The sequence below is a fragment of the Lacerta agilis genome, chromosome 6, assembly GCF_009819535.1.
Source record: "Lacerta agilis isolate rLacAgi1 chromosome 6, rLacAgi1.pri, whole genome shotgun sequence".
NCBI lineage: Eukaryota > Metazoa > Chordata > Lepidosauria > Squamata > Lacertidae > Lacerta > Lacerta agilis.
Window position 1 is genome coordinate 44,945,462 of NC_046317.1, and position 21,629 is coordinate 44,967,090.

The following is a 21,629-nucleotide window of genomic DNA, read 5'->3' on the forward strand; positions in this document are numbered from 1 at the left end:
CTTCGAATAGCTTCTTAATCTGTTCTCTTCAATTCAGGTATTTATTGTTGCTTTATTTTCTCTCTGCTCAACTTTCTTCCTTATGTAACTTTTCTGTTCCTTTCCTCTGGGATATCTCTTTTTTACTTTGATTCCAAGAGACAGATAACACTGTGGAGAAGTAATCATGTGAGAAGCCAAATGGGGATTTGTTTCTGTACCTCTGAGATGTATGGATTTGGGCCAAATGACTACAGTAATCATGAAGGTTGACTGAGAGAGGAATAATTAATCATTTCAGAGGCAACTAACACCTGCCCCAAGTCCCAGTTGCCTTTAAATGCATGTCAGTGTTTCCATTTTTTAAACATTTATTGAAACAATATTTCCATTTTAATGCTATGCTACTTCTCAGATACATGCTGCTATAACATTATTGTAAAAAAATCAACAGTTTGAATTAGTACATATTAAGGAATAACGATACTCAGGACTGGTGATTATACAATCCAGGAGGAGGAAAAACGAGATGGGCAAACTAATGCAATAAATGTTTACTCAGAAATAAGACACACAAAAAGTTCAATGCACACTTCCAAGTAGGTTTGAACTTATTGAACTCAGTGAAGCTTACTGGGTAACCAAGTTTAGTATTGAAAGAAACACTGTGCTATATTAGAAGGATGATTGAATTGACCCACTATGATTTTTATCATGGATTATGTTGCAAGAATAATTATCTGAAACCCAGTGTTTAATCCTTTTAAAAACATAATATTAAACAGGATAATATTCTTATCTTTTGGGTTTATGTTTAACTTTATTTTATATGATTTGAATACTGTACTGTATTTGAAATTCACCACTATAAAATGCTAATATGAGGGGGGAAAGGAAAGATGGATTAATCAGTAACAGCAGAATTAATGTCTAAAGTCCAAGCCACATGTACAAGTGTGCAAAATAGTAAGGAATGTGTCACATATTACCAACTCCCTATGCAAAAGGAAATAATGTATTCATGTATTTATTCATAAATGTAAATTATATAATACCTCTCTGTGTAAATTCATCATCTAAAGAGGTCTAGAAACTATCCATTAAAAGTATCAGTTAGGGAGATCTAGAAAACAATCTGGATTTTTTATTTTTTTAACTAAGTGAAAGAACCGGAGCTGGTACAAGACTTTTTGTTGCCTGATGCAGAAAAGCAAATCAAATAGCACTGTTGTTATTGTTTAGTCGTGTCCGACTCTTTGTGATCCCATGGACCAGAGCACGCCAGGCACTCCTGTCTTCCATTGCCTCCCGCAGTTTGGTCAGACTCATGTTGGTAACTTTGAGCACTACCACCACCTAATCCCTAAGGCTGACCAAATTATTTTGACACCAGAGGCAGAAAACCCCACAAGTACTTCTCCCTTGGAGTAAAAATACAAATAACTAACAATTTGTTAAAACAAAATAGGAAATTCTTTCCAGTAGCACCTTAGAGACCAACTGAGTTTGTTCTTGGTATGAGCTTTCGTGTGCATGCACACGAAAGCTCATACCAAGAACAAACTCAGTTGGTCTCTAAGGTGCTACTGGAAAGAATTTCCTATTTTGTTTCGACTATGGCAGACCCACACGGCTACCCACCTGTAACTGTAACAATTTGTTACTCTTTCATGACATGCAATATCATCTGTCCGAGGCTGCTACCTCACTCTACTTAATGTTACAACAGGTCCAGGGGTGGGGAAGACTCCTGCACACGAAAGCTCATACCAAGAACAAACTCAGTTGGTCTCTAAGGTGCTACTGGAAAGAATTTCCTATTTTGTTTCTTGATCTCCAGTCCATCTAAATGAGGCCTGGTGTCTGTTGAAATTCCTTTATCTACACAACTCTTAGGTGCAGGAGTCCTATCCTCTTGCATCTGGCTACCTGTATATATATGGGACGCGGTTGGCGCTGTGGTCTAAACCACTGGGCCTAGGGCTTGCCGATTGGAAGGTCAGCGGTTTGAATCCCCATGATGGGGTGAGCTCCTGTTGCTTGGTCCCAGCTCCTGCCCACCTAGCAGTTCGAAAACATGTCAAGTGCAAGTAGATTAATAGGTACCGCTCTGGCGGGAAGGTAAACCGTGTTTCTGTGCGCTGCTTTGGTTTGCCAGAAGCTGCTCTGTCATGCTGGCCACATGACCCGGAAGCTGTCTGAGGACAAACGTGGGCTCCCTCGGCCTATAGAGTGAGATGAGCACGCAACCCCAGAGTCGTCCGCGACTGGACCTAATGGTCAGGGGTACTTTTACCTTTACCTTTACCTGTATATATAAGTGAATGATTTCTATTCACACCTGTGGAGAAAGGTAAAGTACTGCATTTGAAAACAATTGTGTAGGGAAGGCAAAACATCCCTGCTCCAGAGACTAGACCCAGCCTCCATTGCCAAGGGATCTCACTCCTTACCACATTGTGCAATTATGACTAAAACAATGCCTATTATTAGGATAGGTTGAGGAGATAAAGAAGAAATGTTTGTATTTTACAAACACTTATTGAATTTTATTTATTTGTCATACTGGGGAGGAGGGATGTGTCACTTCAGCCCATGCACACATCGAAATAATGCATGTGGGAAATGCAGGGTCAGCACTGTGTAGCTTAATTTGCTGTCAGCTATGCATTTAGCATTCATGTGAAGAGCCCTTGACATATACTGACAGATATATTTACACAGCCTGGTGTGTGTGTGTGTGTGTGTGTGTGTGTGTAGGATCCCAAAAACCATCAGGAACTCCCCTTGGGTGGAACAAGAGCTCTACCTGCACACATATGTATGTGAGGTGGTAGTGGGGCACGTGACAGGACTACACACTTCAACCTCCACAAACTGCTTTACCATTTTAAAAATAAGTGAGTGGGTTCAAGTGAGTGGATTCAAGCATGACTGGAAGTAGAATGTAAGGTGGGGTATGTGCAGATAAAGGGGTGTAACCAATGCTTTTTTTTCGGGGGGACGCAGGGGTAAACATACCCCTAAACATTTTGTGAATCTAAGTTTGGCCTAATAGAGGGGCAGTATTTCAATATGAGTAGGAAAATGTGAGTACCCCTAAACATTTTTTTAAAGAAAAAAAGCACTGGGTGCAACTATTAAGACAAGGAAATGTTCTGTTTCCTTTATTAAGTTGTATGGAACAAATAGGTTCAATCAGCAAATCTGAAAGAAACTGAAGCTATCAGAGGTAGGCAGTTAGGCTTTTAGTCCCAGCCTCATCATGCCCTTGAATGCACATTTCTCCCGTGTAAGTGAATTGCTGCAAATGGAGTCAGGCAGGAGTAAAGATACCTTTTTGGCATTGTTTCTGTTATTGCTGCCACTGACAATCCTGGTGGTAGTATCTTTCGCCACATTCCTTATCTAATTATGAACATATTTCCAGCTTTGATTGAGATGAGGCAATCCTGGGATCCTGTCCTTTTATCATACTCTGGTTGCAGCATGACCTGGCAACCCCACCCCAACTGTCGTAAATATACCCAAAATTTGGAATGCAAACTTTATTCAGTAAAGGTTTCTGCCAGATTGTAATGGAAGCGATTTAATTCTACCAAACCCTTTTTGAAAGAGTGGGAATATAGAGCAATACTGTAACTGTTAACGCATCGCACCCACGTGGTCTGGAAAATGTTGAGAAGTGAGGAATATACGGTTACATATCAAACCCGGAAACGGAAACATTGAAGTTGGAGGCCGGGGGAGTTGTCGGTGTATTTTGAACTGCGGTGAGGGAAGGGAGCGCTCGAGGACGAGGCGCGCGGCAAACTGGTTGTGAGTTTCCCGTGGTTAGCTTATCTCTTGCTTTGCCTGACTTGATTGGCGTCAGCCGGATTCGTGCATAATCAAGAAGTGGGGTAGAAAGTAGAGGAATCGCGCCTTTCCGGAGGCTCTGCTTTTTTTTATTTTGACCCCCCTCCCTTTTCGCTGTAAAAGTTGGTGGGCTGGGGGGTGGAAAAATTGTTAACAGAAGGAGGGAGGGGGGAAAACAACAACAACATGTACCACTAACGTGCATTAAGTGCAACGTGGTATTTACGCGTGGCGAGTGAAACTACACGTGTTTGCATTGAAGTGAGTTCCACACGGTCTTCTTTACAACTAAGTGTGCATAGGAGTTACGTATATAGTATTTGTTTTGAAATAAGTCCCATTGAAAGCTGTGGGTTTTTGTCCTCCCCCCCCCCCGTGTAGAAATCTCTGGCTGCACTAAGAACTATGGCATGCGATACATGTATTCACACCCGTACAACGGTGTCTGTAGTGTACTTTGCAGCGGCTACGTATCAAAATCCAGTTGTTTCCACACTTAACAAATATTTAATTATGGGTGCTATAACCACTCTATCTGGAGATTACTACCACTGAGCACGCACCACCTCGGAGTAGTTTAGTTTACCCCTTGGCAGTCCTGTTTAGAAATCATTGGTAATGTCTGACAGTAATGTATGCATGGGCAAACCATATCTTTTTGGAGAAATAGAAAAGGTTAAACAACTAATGTTTGTGGGTTGAGTGCAATGCCTTTTTAATTTTGAAATGGAGGTAACGTGGTTAGGGGATTCTCCTACAAAATGCAGGGAGTCTACATTTTTTATCACATGCCTCTGGGCAAAACTCTGCTCACTTGCCAGCACCCACCCACTCCCCATGCATTTCTGTTGCAAGTGGTTGCAATAAACCTTGAGGCAAATGACAAGCATCCAATAGCTAGGAGTGTGGTGTAACAATTGACACTATGGCAAGTTGAGGTGCTAAGGGATTCCCTGAAGATTTTCTTGAGCAAGTTCTCTTAATTATTTTGCTGTCTCAATTATTCAGACTGCCTCATTTTGTACTTGGTTCAATTAAATTTAAACTGAAAAAAACTAAATTGCTCTAAGATCACTAAGATAAAGTTTTGTGGGTGTTATCCTAAACATAATTTGTCTAGAAGCAAGCCTAACTAAAACCAGAGGGCATTTTTTTCCTGGGATCAGTGTGTAAACTAATTAAGACTTGTACAGTGGTGCCCCGCTAGACGAAAATAATTCGTCCCGCGAAAATTTTCGTCTAGCGGGGTTTTCGTCTTGCGGAGCGGCAATGGGAGCCGCGCTCCGCAAAAACGAAAAAAAAAAAAGACGAAATTTTTTCGTCTTGCGAGGCAGCCCCATAGACTTTTTCGTCTAGCGGGGCAGCCTCCCGCTAGACGAATGCTTTCGTCTAGCGAGTTTTTCGTCTAGCGAAGCATTCGTCTAGCGGGGTACCACTGTAGTTTCCTCCTGTGTATGTAATGTTCAGTAGAAATTGGGTGTGCATAGCATTGTTGCTCAGAGTACAAATATGCTGATAGTTGAGTTTTGGGGTGGGATGGCATTGCAACAGCACCCCCAGGACTCCTATTCCCCTCGCTTGCAGGACAGAGCTGTCTCACACAATGTCTTTTCCCTCACCCCAAACTAGACTGCAGCTCTTATGTTTTAGAAGATACTGTCACATCAATAATGTGTGAATCAACTATTACTTGTAATACTGCCTGCTGGTAATTTTGATTTGGACAGCTTGTGTACTGTTCATGTTCCTGCTGCCCAAAGTCCTGTGTGCCCTTTGCCCAAGTCTGCTCAGCATTGATTTGAAGTCAACACTTCTAAATCCACTATTATATCTGCTGGACTGTACTTGCTTTCCAATGAAGACTGACCTCCAAAGCAAACCATTTGAACCAGTGTGGCCTCATGGCTGGTGGTGGGGAGGTAGACTAGCTCCTAGGAACCCTGAACTTAGTTCCTAACTCAGACTGGACTAACTTTGTGGTGTTGGATAAGTCACTATCAGCCTCTGTTTCTATTTTACAGATACAGAGCAACTCTGAACCATCTTGGTAATATGTTAGACTTTGTAAACCATGCACTGTAAAGGATAATACAGTAGTACCTTGGGTTAAGAACTTAATTCATTCTGGAGGTCCGTTCTTAACCTGAAACTGTTCTTAACCTGAGGTACCAGGTTTAGCTAATGGGGCCGCGCGATTTCTGTTCTCATCCTGAAGCAAAGTTATTAACTCAAGGTACTATTTCTGGGTTAGTGGAGTCTGTAACCTGAAGCATCTGTAATCCGAGGTACCACTGTAATTTTAGGAGAGATGTCTAGACCAAAGCATAAATAAAAAAAAATCATATAACTTGTCTTCAAAACAGAATCAATTATAGCCTTTACTGTTTTAATTCTGCAATGTATGCACTACAGCTGCAGTTGGAATTGGGTTTATTTGCCTCTGTGTCAGGTGAAATAGCATGAAACTGCTGGTATCTACTGATCAAGTTACTGATTATATATTATAACTTGCCTTGGGTTAAAGTTTTGCATTCAAGATTGATGTGCAACTTATCTAAAGTGCAGAGCTGGAATGAATAATATACATACAGTGCATATATAACTTTATTTGTACGCCACATTTCCACAGTTTTTAAACTATGCTCAAGGCAGCTTACAACATGAAAAAAAAATACAGAACTGCAAAATAACACAAATAGTAATAAACAATAAATAAAACATTCAAAAAATATACAACCGTATGGAATAATTTCCACATAAATCGCAAGATAAAAAATAATAAAAACACAAAAGAACCAGCAACAACAGCAACACGACCCCCCCAAAAAATAAATAAATAAACAGTACCCCAGCCCAAGAGTCTGCTCATCAGCCTCTGCTAGTATACTGAATTGCACAATTCAGATCATATAAGTGCTAATTATGCTTGTGTCAAATGAGATTATTGTACATTTTAAAAATACCAACATGTACTTTTCTTTGCTGGTTGTCCTCTTAAAGGCTTCCATGTCATATTTTCACAGGGCAATGAATTAGTGTAACCAAGTGGTTAATGTGCTAGCTTTGCACATGAGTTTGAATCCTAGCATGTTGGGACCTCCCCAAGAATAATGATTAGGCTGAGGCTGCAAGTCATAATCACTTGGGAGTAAATGCCATTGAATTCAATTGGACTTTACTTCTGAGTAATCAATTACTGTATAGGGTGGCACTGCAAACCTGTGCATGCTTCCTTGGGAGAAAAGCCTATTAAACTGAATGGGACTTACGATTATGTATAGGTTTGTGCTCCACACCTATATATATATATATTTGTCCCTTCCAACTCTATGATTCTATTCTATGATTTAAAGACAGGGAAGCTATGAATATACATAAGTGTTGTGAATATATATACAGTAGTGTGAATAAGAGTTTTAAAGAGGGAGACTAGTTCTGCACACCAAGCCATTGTTTGCATATAGGCCCTGCAACTTAAGCTCGTTTTTCTCATTGGCAGTATCCAATAGGCATTTATTATTTTATTAGAAATTTAATAGTAGAAGTAGGAATGTAATTTTCATCCTGCCTTAATTGTCTAATGGAGCTGCTGCTTAAATGGAGGAAGCAGTTTCATGGGACACTGCTATACAGCTGATCTCAGCAAAAGCTGAGGAAGTTGACGGAGACTGGAATATCTTGAAACATAATTTCCTCTTACAATTCAGCCAGCAAAGCAGCTTTTAGATCGCATTGGAGGATGTTCCTCTTTGATAAACAAAATACTTTTCAATCAGCACAAACGCGTATAGTAAGTCAAGGGACGCGGGTGGCGCTGTGGTCCAAACCACTGAGCCTCTTGGGCTTGCTCATTGGAAGGTTGGTGGTTCGAATTCATGTGACGGGGTGAACCCCCGTTGCTCTGTCCCAGCTTCTGCCAACCTAGCAGGAAGGTAAACGGTATTTCCGTGTGCTCTGGCTTCCATTACGGTGTCCTATTTGCCAAAGCGGTTTAGTTATGCTGGCCACATGACCTGGAAAACTGACTGTGGACAAACGCCGGCTCCATCGGCCTGAAAAGTGAGATGAGTGCCACACCCTATAGTTGCCTTTGACTGGACTTAACCATCCAGGGGTTCTTCACCTTTACCTTAAACTCCAACAAAGAGTCCCTTTTAATTACTTTCAGTTCCATGCACATGCACTTGGGAGTAAGACAGATGAATTCAGTGAAACCTGCATCTGAATAAAAATCCATTGAATCTGCAACTTTCAGGCAATAGGTGTGAAGGAAACAGGGAAGGAGTTAGTTAATGGTGGTATATTGTGTAAGTTTTGGACAGTGAACAGAAAGTTGAGAATGAAAACCTGATATTGCTCTGTAGATCTGCTTGTTATGAAATCAGGCTCTGACCATTGCTTTGGGACATACCAAGATACCTTGCCTTTATATGCTTCCCTAAGTGTGTCAGAAGATAAACTGATATCTTGTTCTGATAACAAGCAAGCATCAAGCTACAGGTATATAGCCCTGCCAGCCAGCTTATGCACAGATTTCTTCACTGAAGTACACAGACTTACAATATCTTCAAGTTACATCCCAAGGTACACAGTGGGGAGAGGAGAGGGTATGGGCTTGGGGAATACTATGCCTGAATCCTTGTGGTCTGTCCTTTCAAAACTCAGACTTGCAGCATCCATCCTTCACTTTTTAGAATAAAGCAAACTCTTCTAATTTATAAGGAATAACTTGAGCTGCACCTCTTATTTAAGGAAAGCCTGTCTTTACTAGCAGCAAAGGCACAGCTCTCCCACCCTGCAGGTTTTGTCTACAGTGATGCCTCTTAATATGCTGTTGGTTTTATAAAGATTTATACAGATTTTGGATTTGTGTGTGTGTGTGTGTGTGTGAGCATCTGTAGATGTTTTTAAATTGATGTAAGCCACTGTGAACATGGTGCCTGCCATGGAAGGGCGTGATGAATAAAATTTATAAAATGAAATATAATCAATCCTATTATATATTTATACTTTGCATTCCACTCTCTCAGTTTCAGCTTAAATAAGAATGTCAAATCTACTACACATTCTGTTCTGTGTAGCGAAACAAATTGGTACAGCCAATAAAAATTAATATTTTTATTATTGCATTTATTTTAGGTAAAGATGTCTTCCGAGGCCAACTATGCTTTGCTTCATACTGGGCAAAAGCTGCCTCTTGTTGGATTGGGTACTTGGAAAAGTGACGCTGGACAGGTAAGCTGTGAATTTAGTGTTTGAGGGAGGGGAATTCTAGAACTCTATGCTAAAACCATTCAGATTCTTCTTCTTCTTTTAAATCTGGGGCTGCATAGAAAGGTGAGGTTGCATGACCAGGAGCTACTGTATGTACTCTGTGCAGAGAGAACAGTTTTCAGTTTCTTAATTGTGATTAAATGACTAGGAGTTTTCCTCAGGCACATGCATGCTGTGTTAGGAGCAAGATGTAATAGAGAAGAGCACAATTACTTTTCTGGCATTTAAGCATGATACTGAATAAATGTGTTCATCCAAGAGCAGCAGTCATGAAGAATAGAGATTGTGGATGGATAGCATTAACCTGCTTGTTACACCTCCCCCTTCTCTCTTCATTTGCCTTTCTCTTTTTGACTTGAAAGTACAAATGGATATTGAACTGAAATGGCTATCCTGAATGTAGATACAGTTCATGTTCTTATTTAGCTGGACATTAAATGTGGATTCTTGAAAGTTATGCATATATGCATGTACTTTCTTACGGCTCATTGGTATGACATCTCTTTCCGTAGGAGTAGTACGGTTATAAATTTGATGATGTGACTGGTACATGTGAAGCACTTCACAAATATTTTAAATCATGATGAGATGTTGGAGGCAGAGATGTTGGGTGGGTATGGCGTAGTGTCCACTTGAGTCTGAGTCCATGTGCAATAGTGGCAAGACTTAGTGATTCACTTTCATCTAGCAGTGAGAGACGTGCTGCTGAGGTTCACCACAGAAGAGTCCAGAAGTCAAATTCTACCTCAGCCACAGAGCTGCAGAGGAAATTGTAGCTCTGTGGGAGATAAATTACAATTCCCAGAATTCTCTGGGGGAAGCCATGTGGTATGAATGTGACCTTAATTCACATCTTTGCTTGTCCATTTGAACATAGGTTGGAACTGTCTCTGCCTCTGAATTCCCTTGCACCATCTTTTATTCAATACCTCTGTATTGATTGATTTTGCACATTCCAAAAGCAAGATAAAGAAGGAGGAAGAACACCCACTTTGCATAAATTTTATAGGTCCTATTAAACAGCCAGTCTCCACTTCACTGAAGTGCCATTTGCTGGCTCTGCTTTTTCAGTGCAGTTATAGATTCCTACAACTTAGTGGCGTCCAAAATTCCTTTTGAAGGGAGGCCAGTCATGTTACTAGTCACAATGCATTTAATTAGTCTCTTTTTCAGTCTGCCTCACTCTCTTTCTGACCCAGAGTCATGCCTTGGTGGGAGGACACTTTTCTTCCCTCAGCTTGGAAGAAAAATGGTTAGGAGTAGTGGGAAATAAGGATTTATCAGGAACCAACAAGCAGGGAGTACATATTCTTTATTTTGCCTTCCTGTAACTAATAGAGTAGCTTCAACATGGATTCTGAGGAGAGGCTAATTTCCAGTCACAAGGCATGAAGCTTTGCATTCACTTTGTACAAAAAAGGGAGCCAGCTGAGGGAAACTTAGTCAGAATGAGATTAAACATTCTTTGGCATTTTAAATGCGTTTGTGGGAAGGGAGGGGGCTACTGGTTTGTTCTCTGTATTTTGTGTTCTCATTTTGTAAATTTTTGTTGCGAACCACCCCATGATCTTCAGATGATGGGCAGTATACAAATTTAATTAATAATGATAATTATAATAATATCTTCAGGCACTGATAATGGAGGTGACATTTTTGCATAATGTGTTTTTAAATGTTTAAAATCAAAGTAATGATTTATTGATAATTGCTGGCAGCCAAAACTGGTTCTCCTGCTCTTCATCCCATTGCAGCTGCAATTCTTATTAGGTGGAGACAGAACAACCAATTTAAATAACATGTTTTAAAGCTTTATTTGTCTTCATTTTACTTCATAAAATGAAATGTATATACAACTTGATTGTTAAACAAACCGAAAACCTCAAAGCAGTTTACAAAGTTTTAAAGGCATCTGCAAGTTTCATCTTCAGTAGAATTGCTCTCATTTGGTAGTGTGCCACATTTAATTTTTCTACAGTGATGACAACGCCTTGTGTAACCTGAAGTGTGTTGCAAGATTTTCATAAGCTGAACTTCCATTCACAGTGTATTTATAGCAACGTCTCCACTTTCTGAATAGTACGTAATGGTGACCATAAAATGAATCATGCCAAGGCTAGAGGAAAGAAAAATCTTGCAGCTGTGAGGGAAACAAAATTATTTTATCATTGTGACTAAGGGAAACTGATTTCTAATTAATGTGGCTTTTTAGAACATCAGAGCATTTGTGACACACTTTATCCATTGCCCAGGCTTCCAATAAGCAAAAGGAAATTAAATCTAAGAGGCATCAGAGGCTCTGATCTTTTTCTTAAAAAACACAACAACAAAAACCTAAAACCAAAGGCTCTTATCTTCCTTTTGTGAATATTGTTTCATCTCCTTTCAAACAAAAAATGCAGGAGCTTTATCAGATGTAACATCAAATGGGTATATTATTTATTCTATTATTGCCACAGAAACCTTTGCTAAATGTTGTTTGTTCTTCTAATTGGAGAACTGGATAAAAACATTGCTTAAAAAAAAAAATAGGCGTAGTTCCGGTGGGCAGAGGACAGGGAGAGTATGAGAGAAAATGTATTGACCTTGCTGAGAATCACTTACATACACATTATCTCTTTGTGGATGTGCAACCAGACAATGGGACTTGTGGTAGTATGTGTATGGTGTTCACTGTTAAATGATGTCAGTGCTCAAGGTGGCATACATGATTCTTCCCTCCTCATTTATTCTCCACAACACAGTGAGGTAGGTTAGGCAAAGAGGTAGTGACTGGCTCAGGGTCACCCAGTAAAGCTTCATGGCCAAGTGAAGACTTGAACCCTGGCCTCCCAGGTTCTAGTCTGACATTATAACCACCCCACACTACATTGCTATTTAGCATAAATCACCTTAAAGTGTAAAGGGAAAAGGATAAAAAGAAGTGCAAATCTCTCATTTTATAAAACTATGAAGCTTTCTCCAAGATGTATAGGCCTTTTGTCATAATTACAGGTAGGTAGTCGTGTTGGTCTGCCGTAGTTGAAACAAAACAAAACAAAAAAATCCTGCCGGTAGCACCTTAGAGACCAACTACCGGTAAGTTTGTTATTGGTATGAGCTTTCCTTTTGTCATAAGTTCTTGTAGATTTGGAATGGCACTGTTGGCTAAAATGAACCAGATGTCCCCACATTCTTATGCAGCAATCTCCCTATTTTTCATATAGGTGAAGGAGGCAGTAAAATATGCCCTTAGTGCTGGATATCACCACATTGACTGTGCTACTGCTTACAGCAATGAAGCAGAGATAGGTGATGCTCTCCAAGAGATGGTTGGAAATGACAAGGTAAAAAAAAAAGGAGCGAGAATATTGCTGCTGCAAAAAGGCTGGGTGGGTGGAAGTTTCATGTTTATTTCAGATTGGCTCTGCTTACAAAGTGTAATTACATCTCCATATAAACCTACCAAGATGGCAATCAGCTATTGTTCCTGCTGCCTGCTGTGTGTTAGTGGGCTCTGTTGCTTTGACATTCTGCCTATCCCTTTGCTAAATGTCCTTTTGCTGCAAAAAAAAAATTCATAGGGCACATTAAAAATATGTCTGTGTTATTCTGTTGACTCTGGAAATGAAGCTTCCTTAGCATAATAGCACAGAAGGCACACACAAAAATCTAATCAAGGGATGAGAAACTTCTTGAGTACTGAAAAGATTCCCTTCCCCGTTCTTTCTAAAAGGCCATTAAGAGGGAAGAGCTGTTTGTGACTTCCAAGTTATGGAACACCAAGCACCACCCAGAAGATGTGGAGCCAGCTCTAAAGAAGACCCTGGAAGATCTAAAACTGGAGTACCTGGATCTTTACCTCATGCACTGGCCACATGCCTTCGAGTGAGTGTCCGTAGGAAGGAAATGTGGAACATGAAACCACAGCAGCACTTAGAGGGTATGGGAGGGTCAGATACCTTTCACCATCTGCATAGATAGGAATTTGTTGTCACAAAATGATGAGCCAGCCCTGTTACCCCTTCTGTTCCTCAGGTTTGAGATTCTTCTTTCTTTTGCAAAAAGAAAAAAAGGGAAGAAACAAATGCCTAATGAATGAAAACAAATTATTAAGTGGCCTATAGAAAAGAAACCTGTGGTCCTTCAGATGTTGCTAGATGCTAACTCCCATCAACCCTAACCAAATAGTGAGGGATTGTGAGAATTGTAGTCCAACCACAACTGGAAGACCATAGGTTCCCCACCCTGTTCTGTGCCACCTTCTAGATTCTGTGCTGTTATAACCAAAGCTGTGGATTTATGGGAGTTACTTTTCCAAGGCCTAAGATGGTCAGTCATAACTCAATTTATACTGCCATAAATTTGTATGGGTTGGTTTTTAGTTAACAATTAATAACTACATATCAACTACTTGACCACATTGTAAGTGGGAATGGTAAAATTAGAGGAGGAGAGCTTGTTCTGGATCTGGGTCATATGACATGGGATTTTAGCAGTGCTTCTAATGAGTTGAACTTAAATAGACTTAAGATTCTGCTAGTTATCTGTTTTCTGTGCATTTTTTTTTTAAAATAATAGACGGGGGGACAACCTCTTCCCCAAGAATCCTGATGGCACAATGCGTTATGACTACATTGACTACAAAGAAACTTGGAAGGCGATGGAGAAGCTAGTGGAAAAGGGTCTGGTGAAAGCCATTGGGTTATCAAACTTCAATAGCCGTCAAATTGATGATATCCTTGGCATAGCTTCTGTAAAGCCAGCTGTGCTACAGGTAAGGCAGATGCAGAAAAAGAGGGAGCAGGTTACTTTCTGAGATGGTTCTCTTGGCAGAGGAGAGAAGGTGGGCCATAAGGATGGATGCTTCTGTTTCTGTTGGGCATGGGGTGGCTGTGCCGTGGAACTGCCCCTGCAGAATGGAACGTCCTGTACAAAAAAGCTCGCTTGACTCTTCTAAGAAAGGTTCAAGTACTGGTAGTTGGGACTTGCAGTTTTTATTTAAAGCGACTGATTACTCTTAATCAGTTGGTTTCCTTATAATATGAGAAATGTGATCAAAATAGCCCAGCTTTCCCACTCTTCCATTATCAAGATTTCTCTTTGCTTTGGTGGTTTTGTTTTTAGCCTTTGCCCATGCTGTTTGAGGCTGTTATTTTGAAGGAGCAGTACTAGAGTAGGGGGTTTGACTCTTTTTCCTCACTCCATTTCCCTGATTTAAATTGGGCCCCCAACATATTGTTTGCTCTTTGGCAGAAAGTGATGAGTAGAGAGAGAAGTGATGCATTTAAAGTGAATCTCTTGACAAAAAGATGTGATCATTTCAGTGAATGGGTACTTCAGACTCACATGAGCCATTAATCATCTTATTTTTCATAGCATACTATTGGTTCTGGTACCCAGTTTGAGAATTAACTGTGATAGTGCTATCAACGATTTGCTAAAACGTGCGATCAATAACCAGAATTCTTATGGCAAAGGAAAGGGTGGTGTAGTGCTCCAGACTGCAGACTCGTTGCAGACTGAGTGGCTTGCATGATTCTCTGCAACAGAGACATTTGTTTTTTGTTTTTTAAACCCTCTCTTAATAATGTCCTGCTTTCAACATTGATTTCAGCATGACACAACCGGTCTCACAGCATTCCTTACAGTATTTGCAAATGAGAGTCTGGTAATAGAAGGCATTTTGTAAAGCAATAGGGATCCTTAAGATCAGGTGTCTTGAGAAAGGAAGGGAAGGAAAAACTTCATTGTTTCAGAAAATATATACTTTTTAATACAAAAATTATATAATGGCATAAATGGTTTTACAAAGCTGTTATGCCTGGAGAGTGTGTTTTCTGTATGTTGTCTTAAAATAAGCAGGACTGCTGCAGAATAAACAGATTGCAGATTGTAGCTAGTATGTGTAGTAAAGGAAATGTTATCAGCCCCTGCAGGGTGGAGATAAGGAAGTGGTCAATGACTTGGGTTATTCTACTCCCAGTTAATCCAGCCCCAACCGTGATCAATCTTGCACTTATGCTTTAGAATGTTTATGCCACAAGTGGGAGGGTTTCCTCTAAGAGCAGAAATTATGTGGTTTGTGAATGCCATACTGCTGTTTCTGCCCATATATGAATTGACCTGCATCTGCCTTTCCTGCTTCTGCAGTGCAGGTGGATGTCTCCCCCCCCCCTTTTAGCAATCTTCTCATTACTATATACTGCTTTTTTAAATAGGTGGAATGTCACCCTTACCTTGCCCAGAATGAACTGATAGCTCACTGCCATCAGAAAGGGCTGGTGGTAACTGCTTATAGCCCTCTTGGTTCCCCTGACCGGATGTGGAAGCACCCAGATGAACCTGTGTTGCTGGAAGAACCTGGGATAAAAAAGCTAGCTGAAAAATACAGCAAATCTCCTGCGCAGATTCTTCTCAGGTAACAGCAGACTAGAATTTGGTAGAGGACATGGTGAGGACTTATTGGAACAAATGGATCTTTTTGGTTTCTGTGCGAATTCACTATGAACTTTGTTTTAGCCCAAGGGGTGGGAAACCTGCTCCCCCCCCCAGGCAACTGTTGCAGGGCTACAACTCCTGTCTAACCAGCCAGCACAATGAGCAGGTGGTCCAGAATGATGAGAGTTGTAGTCAAGCAACATCTGGAGAGTCCACAGGTTCCTCGTCCTTGTTTTAGCCAAAATGGTCTGCTTAGCTGACTTTGGCTTCTAAATGGCAATAAAGCATTTTCAGCTGCCTCTCCCATTTCTTATTTTTGGCCTTTCAAAGGGCTGAAAGGTTATGGTGAGCGGTAGGCTCTAAGTGGGTTCAATACTCTGCAAGATAGAGTCAGCTCCTTGTAAGAGAAGAGATACTAGAGGAAACAAAAGCTCCCCAAGTGGGAAAGGAGAACTTAATATCCGAGAATATACTGGGATTTCTTGGCTATATTGCAAGCATTATCAAGGCCCAAGTGGGCTCAACTTTTCAAAAATAACCATTCATTTTGAGAATCCATTCTGAGGTTTATCTGAAAGGAGCTGCTTTGGAGCTCTGTCTTGCTCCCCAACAACTGAGCTATCCCAGAGCTTGGAGCTCTGTCTTCTTAAGATTATGCTGTCACACTCTGAGCCCCGAAGATGCCTTAGAAGGCATGAGAGGCCTGTAGAAACAAAACGGATGGCAGCAGTGGCTGCGGCATGTACTATTTTGCTACCTGGATCGACTGTTTTGGGTTTTATTTAGACATTGTGGAGGAATCACAGCTTCTCCTTTAACTCTGTGATAGATGGCAAGTACAGCGCAAAGTGGTAGTCATTCCCAAGAGCGTTACTCCTGCTCGCATACTCCAGAATCTCCAGGTGAGTGAGGCCTCCTGCCACGCCTTTCAGAAACAGCACTGCCTTGGCTTGCAGTACTAAGGCTTCTGCTCTCTCTGTCTGTTTCCTTACTGGCATTGTCTAAGTAAGGTGTGGTCCTACCATGAAGTAGTTTTATATAGCCAATGCACGCATATTTACCATTTCCAGTTCATTCTGTGCAGCAGCCACCCCGTGCAGTAGTTCATCAACTCTTTTTCTACTATATGTATCAGCAGAGGCTTATCTGGATATCTGATTTTTAGAGACTGGAGCATACTAGTTTAGCACATCCAGTCTTTGTAATCTATATGTTCAGTCTGCTGCAGCTGACCCTCAATTGTGTGTATTCATTGCCATTGTTTCCAGTGCCTTAAAGGGATTTTCTTTTCCAGTTTTGATTTGGGTGGCTGTATTCTTTTAAAGCCTCACTTCAAACAATTTTAATTGTGCATGTTCCTTTTGGATTTAAATGAGTTCACCATAATCTTTGATCTTTTTCTCCAGGGCTTTTATGTATAGTCCAGGCAAAAATAAATCTATGCCCTCCCCATTTTGAGAGCACTGCTGAAAAATTACTCTGTAATTTTTATCACTAAGCCGGAACATGGCTTTTCAAGTGCTATTAAAATGAAGTTCAGAATCATGTTGGCAATATTATAGTGTTTTCGGGGAGATCCTCCCAAATGCTTTGGATTGTGTGTGTTGGGAGTGGAGTCACTAGGAAGTTCCACTCTCTAGGATGACAGGAGGCAGGATTAAGATTACCTTCATTTCAAGGAAGCTGGTTTATTTCCTGCCTCTGAAATGCCTCCTGCATGACAACTTCCAAACAGTGACAGCAACTCCATCTCCTACATAGCAAAGTTAGGCAGGACAGGTGAAGAGATGAGCTGGACAGGTACTCTCTCAGAAGCAGATAATTTAACTTTCATTCCAACTTCACTACTGAATGAGAGGGCTTTGTGTTGGGCAACGCTGGTTTTGCTGAAGAAGCCTATGAGAGTTTTTCCTGCTGCACCCCCCCCCCTTCACCACCACCCTGTCATCATGGCCAAGCCTTCAGCTGGTGCTTAACTAGATTTGAGGAGCCTACGAATGAGAACTCCCTGATGGAAGTCAGAACTTTTTTCATTGGTCATCTTTGTGTCTGAAGATTTGTGGAGGGTAGCCAAGCCTCATATCACTAAATGAGTCTTCCCTAGGGAATTTGATTCTTATGTCTAGCAACAAATTCAGGCTTCTGTTATTGAGGAAGAAAGTGCCCTCTACCTTGAGGAAAGCAGTAATAGCCTGTCCTGCCTCTTATTATATGCTCAATGGTTGTATTTGAAATTATTTAGCTTGTGAGCAGAGAGGGTTTCCCTAGTGTCTGTTTTCCATTGCAAGCTGCTGTGCACAAATGGTTCTCTGTCTCATTTCCAAAGGCTGGATCTGTTTTATAAATTCCATGCACAGTGGCCTTGCAAGGAAGCCCTTGCTTTTGGAGGAAGTCGTCCATCTTAATTCTGCCTCCTGTCAACCCAGAGGGAGTTACTTCCACCTAATCTCTGCTATTGAGCTCCTTAAGGAGATTTGCTGATAAGTGAGGAACAAAATTTGTTTCTTTTCCACTTAGTCTTTAGTAGAGGAGATGCAGTAAAGAAGCATACTTCATATATACCAGACATGCAGAGTAGCTGAAAACATCTTATAGTGGATTAAAGCTGTTTTTTTTTTAAAAAAAGATAGCAGTAAATAAAGAAAATGCTCATACGGTCCATCTTTTGCACAATGTAAGGTTAATGCTAACCTGCTCAATATAAGGAAAGCACTGTGACTAAAAAGGCAGGGTAGAGAGGGTTGTGGATTAGTGTGAGTGAAAATCATATCTTAAATAAGGAATGAAGTATCTGCTTCTGGTTTTAGGTGTTTGACTTCAACCTGACAGCGGAAGAGATGAGCTTTATTGGGAGCCTGAATAAGAACTGGCGATATATTGTTCCAATGGTTACGGTAATGTTGCCTCTTGCTCTCTAAGGCATTTTCACCATAATTGAGGCTTTGTATCATTCGCCTCCCACGAGGGTGTTCAACACTCTAACCCTTCTTATTCATTTATCCCTTAGTAACTGGCATTCAAACAAAACAGCTGAAGTAGAACTTGGGGTAACCCATTGTGTAGATGACAAGCTATTTACTTAACATGATTACTTCTTGTGAATGCTATTGGCTATCAAGCAGTGCATCATTTGATTTAATGTTTAAAACATGTGTCAAATGTGTTTGTGTTTTTTAGTTGTAAATTAGGCTTAAAAGAATAAAATGAGAATTCCCTGGATGGCCTAGATCCAGGTTTGGGGCAAGTACTGTTTGGTGAAAGAGCCTCAGAAAAGATTTAAAATCACAAAACAAGCAGTAAAGTGTGGGAATATAGGCTGTTAGATCTTTAAAATATCCCCTTCTAAGTTTATTTCAAAGCTCCTACTTCCTCTTTGTGAAAGAGACCACACGTTTGGTAAGCTGAAAATGGTTTACTTACAGATTCTTCAAAGTCGGATTCATGTGCTTTTCCAAACAGCAGCAAGAAAACTATCTCAGGTTGTCTGATGAGAGGGCTGTCCCTGGTAGCGGAGGATAAAGATGCAGAGGATTTTCCTTCTGTGTAAAAATAGATCAGATATATTTCCTTGCTAAGAGTGATGCATGAAGAGAATAAATTACTAATTTGTCCTTGGGAAGTTCTGTAGGTTTTATATTGCTCCCCCACCCCCTATCTTCTAATGCAATATTTAATGAACAGACAATTTTTAAATTTGCTTTTGTGATGGTGCAAGCTGTATTGCTTGTGTTGCGTGCCCCCTAGTGGCTCCTGAGATGAGGAAGAAAACTATTCTTTATCAACAGAACCTTATTGTACATTAGCCAGTGGTTTCTATAAAAGAATCATGTTGCCCTCTCGTCACTCTTATTGGTTTCCCTTTTCTCTGCGCTGTATGTGTGTGTATCCTGCAAAACATGTTCCATTTCCCCCAGTGTAATCGTATTCACACCTATAAACAGTATCATTTTACCATATGCAAAACTACATTCAAAATTTTCTGTCATCTTCATTGGAGACATGTTCGCTTGCTCCCATGTCATCAGTGTGTTTTATAAAAAGGCCTCAAATTGAGATCAGTGCTGTTTCATTAGATTCATGGACCGTACTCAGATCAGTAGGATTAATTCTAATTTTGCCTTGCTAGTATATCCAACATTCTATTACTTTAAGTTGCAATTGCTATAGAAGATAGAAGCTGACCAAAAGAGCAGCTATTAGCTATGGCAGTTTTCCCACTGGTTATGCACACGCACCTGAGAGATAGCATTCATTTTCTAGAATAATTGTAACACTTGTACTTCCTTTTCTCTTTACCTTTATCTGCTACAGGTCGAGGGCAAACTTGTTGCAAGGGATGCTGGACACCCCCTCTATCCTTTCAATGATCCCTATTAACTCCAGTAGTTTAGAAGACAGAAGATAGAATTTCCACTCAAGACTGCCATGGGTTATTAGACTTAAAAAACATTTCTGGTGTTATTATGATTATTTTTGTGTGTGGCCTTTATTTGTTTCTACATGTTTATAAAGAAATGAATGACAGGAATAGAGATAAATTGCAAGAGACATGTGTAAGCATTAAAAATAAATGCACAAGTTTGTAAGTCCCACCTCGGTCCAAAATTATGCTTATGCTATGACAGCAGTGTTAGCCTGATTTAACGCTGAATGTGCTCTAATATCACAAGCCTGCTTTCAGGGAACATAATTTGAAACAGAATGTGCTTGATATTGCTACTGCATTTAATGCTAGATGGAAATCACTAACCCCATTGTGTATTAACTGAACCATCTCCTCCAGCCATGTATGAACTTTCAGGAGGATAGTTTAAAACAACCTTTTCACATTTTTCTGTCAGTCTTTTCCAAATGCCCTCCCTTATTTACATAGGTATATACGCATGTACTTTGTAATGGAAGACCTTCTTTAATTTTATTTGATTTTAAATTGTTTTTCTTTCCCATAAAGAAGAGAAACAAAAAAGAAACCAGAAAGGGAGAGGGAAAAGTAGACAAAGGAGTACACATAATCTTAATCATCACTAGAATCCTGTATCAGGTCAGACGTCATAGTGACCCATCATGCAAACAGGTCTATATATGGAGTCCAAATGTTGCCAGTCTGTCTCCTGTGAAGAGCCACTTCCTCATAAGCAGCTACTGTAAACCGATCTTCTGATCATTGTATTATTGATGGGATTGAAAAATTATTTCTAGTGTTGAAATACCAATTGTTTTGCTGCCGAAGTGGTGCTCAGGATTTAGCTATATGCAGTCCTTCAGTGAGGTGCCACACCATGGAGAAGTAATTAAGCTAAATGTCTACATCCATGAAATTCTGATTTTTTTATTTTACAAAAGGGAGCACAGTCACCCACTCCCTTTCATATTCTCTAGGTCCCTGTTCCCCTCCTCCCTCAACTTACAAAATTCCAACTCAGTGTTATTCAGGATGTCCTTGTACAGAAAAACTGTATTTTGTGTGGGGGGCTGAAACAATCAAATCCTCCAGTATTCCTAGTGACTTTGATACACTAAGAACATTATATCCAAACATGTGCACAGGTATCTTATACTGGAGCTGAAGGGGTACTAGTGTTTTTAAGGTAACTTTCAGATTGCTGCAGTAGGTTAAAGTGTTTTGAATTAAAAGCAGACATATATTGCATCTTTAGGGATGCAGATCCAAAATACAAGCAACAGTTTTGTTATTAGTATTTTTCTTAGTAAAATTGTCAGCTGTCTGGGTATATTGATATAATGATTCCCTTGGGTTGGGGTCTTAAGATACCTTGTCTGAAAATCTATATTGTCTTTTTGGTAAATATATTCAGTTTTGTATATGCTAGCAAGTGTGTATATGTCTGATATTATTCTCAATGAAGATTCACCTAGGTTGCAATATGCTGTGGCTAGTGCACTCTTTGATACAGTGAGCAACTGCTGCATTTTTACGCGAGATAAAGAACATAAGAACCCTGTTGGATCATATCAAAGGCCCACCTGACCCAGCAGGGGTGGTCCTCTGCAACATTTGACCTCCTCGAGTTTCTGAGCACTGGGCTTTGGGAAGGAGGTGTGAGGGCTCTGGCAGGGTGATACAGTTCTCCTGTCTCCTT

The 21,629-nt window shown here is 40.3% G+C and overlaps 1 protein-coding gene across 4 annotated transcripts; it reads left to right on the plus strand.

The window, feature by feature from the left end:
* The first annotated feature begins 15 nt into the window (after nt 1-15).
* AKR1A1 (aldo-keto reductase family 1 member A1) lies at nt 16-20,118 on the plus strand. 4 transcript variants are annotated; one of them, XM_033152307.1, is made up of 9 exons: nt 16-37; nt 8,977-9,072; nt 12,315-12,434; nt 12,824-12,975; nt 13,669-13,864; nt 15,309-15,508; nt 16,358-16,430; nt 18,336-18,422; nt 19,840-20,118. In XM_033152307.1, the coding sequence occupies exons 2-9, from the start codon at nt 8,983-8,985 to the stop codon at nt 19,903-19,905; spliced, it is 984 nt and encodes a 327-aa protein (XP_033008198.1). In that variant the 5' UTR covers nt 16-37; nt 8,977-8,982; the 3' UTR covers nt 19,906-20,118. The 4 variants fall into 4 exon arrangements, with proteins under 4 accessions (XP_033008198.1, XP_033008196.1, XP_033008199.1 ...); XM_033152305.1 differs by lacking the exon at nt 16-37 and adding an exon at nt 3,692-3,798; XM_033152308.1 differs by lacking the exon at nt 16-37 and adding an exon at nt 3,722-3,757.
* Nucleotides 20,119-21,629: the final 1,511 nt, after the last annotated feature.